Raw genomic sequence first — 12,389 nt, forward strand, 5'->3', positions numbered from 1 at the left:
TTTTGGTGTTGGTGTAGCCCTATATCAAATGTCGTTGCACATATTTTAGAGGAAGGCGGTGGTTAAATCGACAGGAAAAGGCGGGCTCTCTATAATCCGAGCGATTGGCTGATATTCGCGTCAGTCTTTACGAAGGAAGGGGTTGTGGGTTTGTCTGTGGTCTGTGCAGGAATTGAAATCGCTGTGTGAATCTCAGTTTCCGCGGCATAGATTGTGCTTGTATTTTTCTAAAACCAAAGGGGTTTAAAGAGGAAGGAAAGAAAACGTCAAGGAAGAAAATGAAAACAAGAAACCGAAACAAGGGGACGGCGAGACGCTCCACCCGTAACAATGAAGCAGGTAATATGAATTAGGAGGGGAAGCGGGAGAAACAGTCAGGCCGGGGGTTAGAAAATAGGCGTTTCAATGACTATTTGATTAGTTATATTTGTCTTCAAAGAACAAGAACTAGGGCTTAATGTCTGTGTTCTGAGATACATTTTTCTGGTGAATGATGCGCTGTTTTATTTAGGGTTTATTTAGAGCAATCTCTGTTTATTAGAGAAATAAGTTTCACCGGCCTTTTTGTAATTTGGCTGCTTTTAAAAAAAAAACCAAAAAAAAAACCATGAATTCGTTTCTGATTAAAAAAAATTACAGCACACAAACATTATTTATGTAATTTGATACATTCTAAATCAACAAACAAAAATGATATTCTTCGTTCTGGCTACAGACTGCTGCGTCCTATTTTGAGGACAAACAAGTTAGACGTGTGCCCGTTATCAGAGCTGTGTATTTTCACACTGGCTAAGAAGCTCACACATACAGATGATGAAACCGCGTTATCATCAGTGTGGGGAGGGGGAGGGGGGGGGGGAAATATTTTTAGGCTTTTATATCCAGGCGTCATAGTCATATGAAGGGCTGTATTTGCAGAATTAATAGCTGCGGCTCACAGAATATTAAAAGTATCATAATATAGGTTAAAACGAAAAAATAAAACGGGTAGAGGCGAGTTAAAAATGGTCCAAAAGTTATTTTAATGGGTGAGATGGCCGTGAGAGCTCGAGTTACGCTCTTGCTGAGCCGCTCAGACCGCTCCTAATAGGGCTGCTGATTTTCCATTCTCGGGAAAGGCAAATAACGTTTTTCAAAATGACCAATTCCTTTTTTTTCCCAATTTATTAATAATTAACAATGTAATTTGAACAGAAATAACTTTTTTTTTTATTAAATATGTTTAATTCATTTTTTAAGTCCCTGAGACTGTAGTTTCCAGGAAAAGTTCTTAAAGCAGTCCATTAATAATGTACTGTAGGTCAGTCAATAAACAAAGGTGTTTTGAAAAAACAGCTTATTGCTGGCATTACAATATACAGAATAGTCAAACGAGGGGCATTATTACAAAAATATACAATTTTCATAAAATTACAAATTTTAAATACAATGTTCAGGACACTTATCTCTCCCATCTGTAGTGTCATCTGCAACAACACAGACTGGTTTATGCTGTACTTGCTGTAAAGCTGCTTGCATGTGTTTCTCATATACCCTGGACAGGTAGAGTTGCTTTAGTTAGAGCAGGGCTCAATTTTTTTTTATTTTAAGGGGGTCAGATTGGAAAAAAGTTAGGAATAGGCAGGCCAGAGTATTTTACTCTGCACATCTTTAAGCAATAATAAATATTACATAACTTAATGTTCATATACTGAACAAGACTTACACATTTGACCATATGAATAGTACTTTAATAATAGAACAGTGTGAGAATTTAACGGAGTATCATTACAAACATTTTAAAATGTATGTGAGTAGAATAACTGTTAAGAAGTGATCAGCGCTTCTAACTACCATGTCCTCTGGATACGTATTTCCAAAAGATCCTTGTTTGGTTTCGAAATGCCTTTTCATATTGTATTCCTTAACTACTGACACACATTCATTGCACAATAAACACATTAGCTTTGCGTTCGGTACAGTTGAATCTACAATTGTCACCATTTTCTGTTCTTACTGCAGTAGTTAGAGTAGAGAAAGCCATGTTATAGCAACACTAGGAAAAAAAAATGGTCATTTCCTTTTTTTTTTTTTTTTTAAGGTAATTTTCACTTTTCTGTATATGGCTGACACCCTGGGATCTTTCAAGAAGCTGCTTGATGAGATTCTGGGATCAATAAGCTACAAACAACTAATCCAAAATGATTCCACAGAATAGAACTCACAAAACAGCAAGTTGCATTTTTTAAGCAACTCGACTCACACAGCACACAGGCAGCACCGCAACTGAGACATAGGAGATCTAATTCTACGCAGATTCTGTCCACAATCTGACCAACTCTTGGAAGATCATTGGCTAAATTGGTCAGGTTCTGCACAGAATCTGCGCAGAATGATCTCCGTGAACGCACCCAAATAGTTCATCAGCGTAACGCCCACAAAACCACCGGTTTTCTCGTTATCCAATGATCCAAATAAACATACAAAAACGTCATCCCTGAGCTTCTAGGTAGTGTAGTTTTCAAAGCAATCCATTTTATAGGAGAATAACAATGGTAAAAGACTGTTTGCACAGTGTTTTTTTTATTCATGTATTACTAGTAGTATTAATATTATTATTAGTTTTCAGATTAGTCCTGCAATGTCGGTAGTAAACACAGCCAGATATGAGGTTCAGTCCAAGCAGAGCACCAAACTCAGCGAGGTACAGGGGTTGGAAGACAGTGACTTCACACAGGGCCATTTCATCTATCATAACCTCAGAAATACAAACAAGAAAATAGTTATTATTTGCCATTTTAAAAGTGGCTCAGCGCTCTCTTGTAGCAGAACGTTAAGTGATTTTAAATCAGCTTGTTGTGCTTTCTGAGCGTTCTCCCTGAGCAGCTCACTCACTTAACGCGCCCACTGTAATTATTATTATTATTTATTTCTTAGCAGATGCCCTTATCCAGGGCGACTTAGTCGTAAACAAAAATACATTTCAAGAATCCCAGTACAAGTAATAATACAATTAAGAGCAAGATAAATACAATTACTTTGGTTTTAGCAATTACAAGTGTGACAAAATACGATTCAATAATGGAGCAGATAAGTGTCAGTGATAGTTACATCAGGATATAATTTAAATACAAAATACTACAGATTAAATAACACTTGACAGATTACAGTATTTGAGAGTACAGGATTAAATGCAGTAAAATAGGGGGCAGATAAGACAAGTAAAGCGCATTTAAGGAAGAGTGATAAGTGTCCAGAGGGAAAAAAAGAGGAGTTCTACAGGAGCTGCCTGAAGAAGTGAGTCTTGAGGAGGCGCCGGAAGGTGGTCAGGGACTGGGCAGTCCTGACATCTGTAGGAAGGTCATTCCACCACTGCGGGGCAAGGGTGGAAAAGGAGCGGGCTCTGGAGGCAGGGGAGCGTAGAGGAGGTAGAGCCAGTCTTCTAGTGCAGGAGGAGCGGAGAGGTCAAGTGGGGGTGTAGGGAGAGATGAGGGTCTGAAGGTAGCTGGGTGCAGTCTGGTCAAGGCATCTGTAGGCTCATACAAGAGTCTTGAACTGGATGCGAGCGGTGATCGGGAGCCAGTGGAATGAGCGGAGCAGTGGAGTTGCGTGGGAGAAGCGAGGCAGAGAGAACACATGCATCTCGCTGTAGTATCGGTGCTCGTGTAACTATACACAGCGGTATCTGGTAGTACACAGTACTGTAATGTATGTGGTTTAATAGGGGTTTTTTCTCTCCATATTCTCAGGTTTCTCTGTAAAGAGGGATAGTGACTAAAAACAAAAAAACATTATCTGCAAGAATTATACTTGATGTGTCAATCAAAAAACAAGTGTAAATAAAATGAATGGAATTTATAACCATTAAATAAGAAACCTTTCCGTTGACTTAATGACAATTATTTAATTCAAATTTTATAATCATTTTTGTTTTAGACTCTTAATTGTTATATTTTTACAAACTATCATTATCAGTTTTTCAAATGTTACCATTAAACCACTTTTTAGTCTTTTTTTGTTTCATTCCATTTTTTATCAGACTGTTTATTTAAAGGGTTCATTGTTCTTTTTGTGTGACGCCTTTCATCACAAGGATCCCAAAGCACGTGGTATAAATGTGAATTATATCATTTCATAAACATCTCGACTAATATTGGGGGCCCTATTTACAAAACTTTTTGTTTTAAAGATGTTTGTTTTTGTAAAGTACCGTATTACTTTTAATTAACACGGCAGCATTTATTTTAAATTCCTAAAACAGCTGCAGCCGCTTATTCAAGGGTGGTGTTAATTAGAAGGTCTATACATTTAGAAAGGCGCAAATGTTTATTGTGGTATTTGAGGGAGGTGTATGTTTCTGTGGATGCAACTGAAAGCTGTTGAGCTCACAGATCAGTGTTTAACTAGGTGAGGGAAATAACAACGTGAGAGAAATGTCAATTCAGCTCTGAGGAGGTGGGTTTATTTTCCTTTTCTTTTCTTACAGCAGTTTGTAAGAGTCGCAGGGCTGAACTCTTTAATATACAGTGAGTTTCATTCTCTTCAACCAGCAAGACATTGAAACACTTGCGGTCTCCTGATCCAGACAGGTCTTCATGAGGAAGAGGAGTTGATCCCGTGGCTATCCCCTAAATAGCAACGCTACAGTGACAGCTACCCTAGCTTCTGAACACCACACCCCCCACTCTCTGAACTTCCTGTCTGGATCAGGATTCTGCATACAACCAAAACAGAAATGCATTTAAGAAACTTAAATAATAATCATAGAGCTCCTGCATTACAACCTAACATGTATTACTGTGCTTCCTAATTCCTAAATATACAGTATATTTATTTATTTTAGTGCTGCTGTATCAGTACAAAGTGCTGTGTAACTGGTATTCTTTTTTTGTTTGGGTTTCCTAAACTTTACAGTAAAATAACGGTATACTCCAGTGTGTAATTGTATTCTTTGAAATACATTTTATTCAGGTTTTCAGTTAATTTAGTTTGTTTGTAATGTTTTGCCATACTGTGTTTTGTATGCACTTCTTTAAGTCATGCATTTATTTAAGCTGGGGTAGGGGAAAAATGTACATGTTTCATTACTGAGAGCGACGTCTATTACAAATCTGATATCCGCTGAGTGCGGCGCATATTCAAGGGCGATGGCAATTCAAAGTATTACGATATCTATAGCTTTTGTCATGTCGAGTACTCTGAGAATGTGATAATATTGAGGTATTTATTTAAAACCAGAGAACACGGCTCAAACACAGGTGCGTTTAATCTGGTGTTACTCTGAACTCATCCCCCACAACAACCCTTACACAGGCACTATAGTTTATATTAATTGTAGTGAATGTACAGTTTCCGTATCATAAATTTCAGGCTACTTTTGAATTAGGTCAAGCAGTGCTTTGAAAAATGAGGATACTCTTCTACCGTGACTGCAATCTTGCCTGAATTAATCAACATGGGTTTTAAAAAATAAAGTCCTTGACAAAAAAAAAATCCATAATCGTGGATGGAAGTCAGACTCCTATTGCACAGTACCCATTCCAGGTTTTACTACCAGCTTGATTAGCCCCAGTGTGTGTCTTATTATTAAACTCGTAGTGAAACCAGGAATGGATCACACTGCTGTGCAATGCGAGTCCTGTTTCCATCCCTGCATTGTAACTGCACTTTACTATCACTAGACTGGACTGGAATTACATTGTAACTGCAGTTACTATCACTAGACTGGACTGGAATTACATTGTAACTGCAGTTTATCACTAGACTGGAATTACATTGTAACTGCAGTTTAATATCACTAGAGTGGATTGAAATTACATTGTAACTGCAGTTTAATATCACTAGACTGGACTGGAATTACATTGTAACTGCAGTTTAATATCACTGGACTGGAATTACATTGTAACTGCAGTTTAATATCACTAGACTGGACTGGAATTACATTATAACTGCAGTTTACTATCACTGGACTGGAATTACATTGTAACTGCAGTTTACTATCACTAGACTGGACTGGAATTACATTGTAACTGCAGTTACTATCACTAGACTGGACTGGAATTACATTGTAACTGCAGTTTATCACTAGACTGGAATTACATTGTAACTGCAGTTTAATATCACTAGAGTGGATTGAAATTACATTGTAACTTCAGTTTACTATCACTGGACTGGAATTACATTGTAACTGCAGTTTACTATCACTAGACTGGACTGGAATTACATTGTAACTGCAGTTTATCACTAGACTGGAATTACATTGTAACTGCAGTTTAATATCACTAGAGTGGATTGAAATTACATTGTAACTTCAGTTTACTATCACTGGACTGGAATTACATTGTAACTGCAGTTTACTATCACTGGACTGGAATTACATTGTAACTGCAGTTACTATCACTAGACTGGACTGGAATTACATTGTAACTTCAGTTTACCACTAGACTGGAATTATAATGGAGGGATAGTAATATTGCACAGCAGTTTCACCCGTAGGTGATGCAAAACATTTTACCTTTGCTGTAAATACACAAACCAGTGCTGGATATGATCATAAATGTACACTGCAAGTACGAAAATAATATGACTATTTAATATAATGGTAACTTGAGCTTCTGTAATATTTGACTTCCATTTCTTTATAAGACACACCTGAGCTTGTTGCCTATACACACTGTGGCTAATCAAGCTGGTAGTAAAACCTAGAATGGTGATAATGCTGTGCAATAAGAGTCTTTCCATCCCTAAAGTGATTCTGCCTCAACAACATGACTAGGCAGCCCATTCCATCCCCTTACCGCTCTGTGTGAAGAAATGTCTGTTCTATTGTTGAAGGTGAAAATGTTTGTAATATTGGGCCAGAGAAAATTGGTCTTTTTTAACAATTGAATAAACGTCATGAAAACACATCTCATCTTTGTTCTTGACACAGGCGGGGCAACTGAGGAAATCTCTCCTGACCCGAAGACGCACACGGAAATCGAACATTCCCAAATTAAAAGGGAGGCGCTTGATGTGCAGTGTGCCAACATTAATGGGGAGGCCACTGAGCTGGACTGCAGCCACATTAAAGGGGAGGCCACTGAGCTGGACTGCAGCCATGTTAAAGGGGAGGCCATTGAGCTGGACTGCAACCACATTAAAGGGGATGCCACTGAGCTGGAGCCTGTCCCCACTAAAGATGCTGCTGTGGGCATCAAATCTAAAAGGGCTCGGAAGCCGTGTCTGTGCTCCGAATGCGGGAGGAGTTTCGGTAAACTAGGAGACCTCCGGAGACACCAGCTGATCCACACGGGAGAGAAACCGTTTCCCTGCTCCGACTGTGGCAAGAGCTTCCGACGCAAGACCCACCTGAGCTCCCACCGGCTCATCCACACGGGAGAGACTCCGTTTCCCTGCTCCGACTGCGGCAAGAGCTTCCGGCACTCCGGCAACCTCCAGAAGCACCGGCAAATCCACACAGGAGAGGTTCCGCATGTCTGTGAGGAGTGCGGGAAGGGATTCCGACAGTCTGGGCATCTGAAACTGCACCGGAGGACCCACAGCGGGGAGACTCCATACGAGTGCATTGACTGCGGGAGGCGTTTCGGGCGGCTCCAGTACCTCCGCGTTCACCGGAGATCCCACACCGGCGAGAGCCCGTACTACTGCAGCGACTGTGGGAGGCTTTTCAGAAGCCTGGGCAACCTTCAGTCCCACCAGAGGATTCACACTGGGGAGAAGAATTACCACTGCTTGGAGTGCGGCAAGGCGTTCCGCCAGTCCAGCGTGCTCAAGATGCACCAGCGCACTCACACAGGAGAGACGCCTCACAGCTGCCCTGACTGTGAGAGAAAGTTCCGGAGTGCCGGTGGCCTTGCGGTCCACAGACGTGTGCACACGGGAGAGAGACCATACAGCTGCTCTGAGTGCGGCAAGAGCTTCCGAGAATCTGGCGTGCTGAAGAGACATGAGAGAATTCACACAGGAGAGAAGCCCTACAGTTGTACGAAGTGCGGTAAGAGCTTCAGCCAGCTGACCTCATACAACACACACCAGCGCCTCCACACGGAGGAGAAGGGGTTCCACTGCCCCGACTGCGGGAGGAGCTTCCGACACGCCAACACCCTGGCGGGACACCGGAGGATCCACACGGGAGAGACTCCGTACGAGTGCACGGAGTGCGGGAAGCGGTTCAGGAACCCAGACAACTTAAAAGTCCACCAGCGGGTTCACACTGGAGAGAAGCCCTACAGCTGTGGGGAGTGTGGGAGGCGCTTTGCCACGGCCACCAACTTGAAGACCCACCAGCGCACCCACAGCGGAGAGAAAGGGTACGTCTGCTCCGACTGTGGGAAGATGTTCACTGAGCCGCACCACCTCAAATCTCACGCCCGACTCCACACGGGAGAGAAACCGTTTCCCTGCTCCCAATGCGGGAAGAAGTTCCGACACTCCTACGGGCTTCAGACTCACAAGAGGAGTCACAGCGAGGAAGCCCCTTACCACTGCCCCGACTGCCCCAAGCGGTACAAGCACCTGGGGGGCTTGAAAACCCACCGCCGCCTCCACACGGGGGAGAGACCATACAACTGCAGGGTGTGCGGGAGGAGCTTTAATCAGGTGACCAATCTGAAGACCCACGAACGCCTTCACACGGGAGAGAGGCCATACAGCTGTGCCGACTGTGGCAAGAGCTTCAACGAACAGCACCATCTAAAAACACATCGGCGCATTCACACTGGAGAGAAGCCCTATCCCTGCTCCCAATGCGATGAGACATTCAGACACTTGAACAGCCTGCGAAGGCACGAGAGAGCTCACAGGGAGTGAGCTGTTTTGAATCACGCTAGCAATTTCACACTTAGAGTTATGCCAGTGCATTACAGCTACGGCCAAAAGTTTTGCATCATCACCCTATAGAAGGAACTAAATTGTCTTCATAAAGTCGAATGAATCCTGCTGAATAATGTCACTTTTAACATATTGAATTGCATACCCTTAGTAGTTGTCCATGTACTTGGCGTAAAAAAACTTTTTTTGGATTACATACATTGTGATTTTTGTTAAAGCAGAAAGTGGATATTTGTCTGATTTTGTTCAATTATATATAGCTTTAGTAGCATTTTTAACCCTTAGCAGTCCATTTATTCAGCTCGTCTCAGGCGCGTCCGGTCCAATTTATTTTCACACGCGCAGTTTATTTTAGACGTGCTGTTTAAATGTTTTTTTTCACAGTAAAACAGGTTTAAAAGGCTCTGCATATCAACAGGACACTCAATACTGCATCTCCAGCCCCGACCCACCCCTTGTTCGCTATATTTTTCAAATACCTCTTAATAGTGCACACCGATACATCATCTCTAGATCACTCGTTTTATCACCAAACTCCTCAATAATGCGATCCAAGTCATTATTTTATTACTATAACATCTAAAAAAAACCTCTGCAAATGTCTGTGATGTTCTTTTGAATGCTGGATGCAGAAGCAGCTATCTTGTTTGTTTATGTCCGTGTTATCTATGTGGTGTCGGGGCTATGAGTATTCATGAGATATACCTTTTTCTGCCATTGAATGGTTTTGTCTGCTTTTCCAGGGGAAAAAATGACTAGAGACCTGTTTTTTTGCGTCTTTTTGATGATGTTGGACAGTGTCCGACATTGGACAGGAAAGGGTTAAGCAGTGTATATATAATCTGAAATAAAAACACATTGGAAATGTGAAATGCAAAGTTAGCAAAAGTGCCCAGCCATTTAAAGTAGAGATATCAAAAACACAAGCCACATTTCAGGAAACTTTTGGGGCAACCTTGCCCAGCACAAAGCAAATAGGCACAACTGTAAAACCGATGGGGGTCAAGGTTGCCCCAATTGTTTCTACTAACTTGGCTTGTGTTTTTCAGGCACACTAAAAGCGGCTCAAATGCATGAAAAACACAAGCCAAGTTATTAGAATCAATTGGGGCAACCTTGCCCACCCCCAATTGTGCCTATTTACTTTAAATGGCTGGGCACTTTTGATAACTTGGTGTATTTTCACATTTCCAATGTGTTTTTGTTTCAGATATGTTTCTTAAGCGATAGTGCCCATCAATGAAGGCTCTACCGTCTGACAGTGACCACAACTGGAGTTATGCGTCCTGAGCCGAAGACGATGGCGCTAACGAAAGTCGAGGTCCACTACCCCACGATACAGCCTTCATTGAGAGGGCACCGTCGCAGTTAGAAAACAAGTCTCATTATTTTCTATTAAAAAAACACTTTGAAACCAACATTTAACTTGAACTGGTAATGATTCGCCGGGTACCCTCCAGCGAAGTTGTTTTAGGATAGTAGCCCCAAAAATGTTCATAAAGGATCGCACACATAATTTGAGAAACAAAATTTACTTTATTAAAACAAATAACGCTTTGTTTTTGTTGAAAGATTCTGTGTCTGAGCTGCAGTCAAGTGGACAGGCTGTGATTGGCTGACTCGGCAGTTACAGGTGCAGGATTGATTGCTTTTGTCGATGCAAAGTATTGATTGGCTGGTTTTGGGTGGATAAGTAATGTAATTTGTAACAATTGTGTGTTTGTTTAGTATTTGCTGTCCAATAGATGTGAACTAAGCTTAAATACAGCAAGTCAAAATGAAAAAGCCAGCACTTGTGCAGATTGATTTTAAATTTGATTCACAGGTTATGTGGTGACGTTCCAGCAGGTATCTACTGTGTAGTAATGCCCACTATAGCTGGAAGCTGACTGGCTGATTATACTGAATAGTTTTCAAATGTTTTTTTTTTTTTACTGCAAGTGTTTCTTAGCACTAATCCACACTATGTGACTGTTGTAATACGTTTATACAGCGTAAATAAATCTGTCAAGAAAGTAGCAGATTACAACTTCACTATATTTTACTACCCTTGGTAGTCATGTTTAGAAATAAACCCAGTGAACGATATCTGTTTATGTTTGTCATCTGTAATTGCAAGACAGAGGTTTCAATAAATGCTTGATGCATTATTATAAATCGTTGAATGTTTTTCCCTCTGTAATGATGGCATCCTTGCTGGCGAACACATTTTTCTTGGAGCAGGCCTGGGCTCTGTTATAATTACATTTACAACTACAGCAGAATTGTTTGCTGAAATGGCAATTCCAGTAGCAATCACGCTGCAGTTCTAATTCCATTTAGGGCTGCAACAAGGGTGCATTTTGACCTTCGAAGGTTCGGAACAGATAACCGAAGGATGGTACTAATTTGCATAATTTACTGGCGATGTTACCATAGCTACTTGTTTATATTTGAAAATCCTATTATTTTACAGGTAAGCCATATACATGGAATAAAACATTCATATGTAGTTTAAAAATACATTATGTAGAACAGTAATCATGTTTTTATAATTGAAATAAAAAAATATATATACATTGTTTATTTACACGTAATTGATGTTGCTTGCGCATAAGCTTGCATTGCAGCAGCATGAACTGCAGCGGACTGAGGCAGAACAAAGTAATTTAACAGTGACCGTTCCAAGCAGGTTATCGGTCACAGTTAGGTTTTACTACTACTAAATATATTAATAATAATAATATGAACTTATGATTGTAAAGTAACCCCAGAGATTGGATGTGCCTCCGTGAAATCCCAAACAGCAGAGTGGTTTCGAGACATCTTTCAATAAAGCTTATGATATCGCTTTGCTGTCGAGATGGTGAATGAAGAAATTTGCCTCTGGTTAACACGGGCTGGAGGGGCGGACGGTGCTCAGTTTTTTCGAAATTTAAATTGTTAGTGTTTGCGTATATTTTGTATGTTTCCAACATATTCTTCCACAGCACTTCTCGTACACTGTCTTGTACACGAGGTATTCAGTACGTAGTTTACAGAAGCACTACAACCGCTACAGGTACTTTTGTTTAAGTAATATGCATTATACAAATAAAAAGATCAAACTTTGCATGTGCGTGACATCTAATGTGTGATTTATAGTATTCACACATTGTCAAATGATTTCTGTTAACAGAAAAAAAAAAAATAATAACTGCGTGAAAGGCTTCCCACACATTACCATGTTTATTGTGTTTGTTCTATACCCAGCAGTAATCACAGGTACAAACACATAATAGAACGGCTTTTCAAACAAACAATAGGGGGGGTGGGTGCTAAAGTGGTTGAAAATCCGAGAGTAACGATCGCTCAACATGGAACTGAGAATGATTCACCTTGGAAAGGAGTGGAATTGAACTGGAACTCAATGGTGTAATTACAATTCGTACAGCAGTGTGTGTATTTACTAGAACCCCCCCCCTGTTTGATTGCTTTGCGTATGAAATCTAAACCACTGCAACTGAAAGTCTTGGAAAATTGTCACGCAAATGAGAGATTGTCTAATTTGACTGATGACTTTAATCGGCCACACATGCAATTCATTTTAAACAGTAAGA

General features: G+C 40.7%; 1 protein-coding gene across 1 annotated transcript; it reads left to right on the forward strand.

Annotated features, from left to right (window-relative positions):
- Nucleotides 1-67: 67 nt before the first annotated feature.
- Nucleotides 68-11,172, forward strand: LOC117407800 (zinc finger protein 883-like). The gene is made up of 2 exons (XM_059015402.1): nucleotides 68-339; nucleotides 6,911-11,172. Exons 1-2 carry the CDS (start codon nucleotides 279-281, stop codon nucleotides 8,788-8,790), a joined length of 1,941 nt encoding a protein of 646 aa, XP_058871385.1. The 5' UTR covers nucleotides 68-278; the 3' UTR covers nucleotides 8,791-11,172.
- The last annotated feature ends 1,217 nt before the right edge of the window (nucleotides 11,173-12,389 follow it).

This window comes from Acipenser ruthenus, chromosome 50 (genome assembly GCF_902713425.1).
Source record: "Acipenser ruthenus chromosome 50, fAciRut3.2 maternal haplotype, whole genome shotgun sequence".
NCBI classification, from domain to species: domain Eukaryota; kingdom Metazoa; phylum Chordata; class Actinopteri; order Acipenseriformes; family Acipenseridae; genus Acipenser; species Acipenser ruthenus.

Bases quoted from the DNA above. Each gene is read 5' to 3' on its own strand.
- LOC117407800 (XM_059015402.1), top strand. From the start codon at position 279: ATGAAAACAAGAAACCGAAACAAGGGGACGGCGAGACGCTCCACCCGT. The intron at 340-6,910 runs GTAATATGAATT...TTCTTGACACAG, and splicing joins CACCCGTAACAATGAAGCAG to GCGGGGCAACTGAGGAAATC.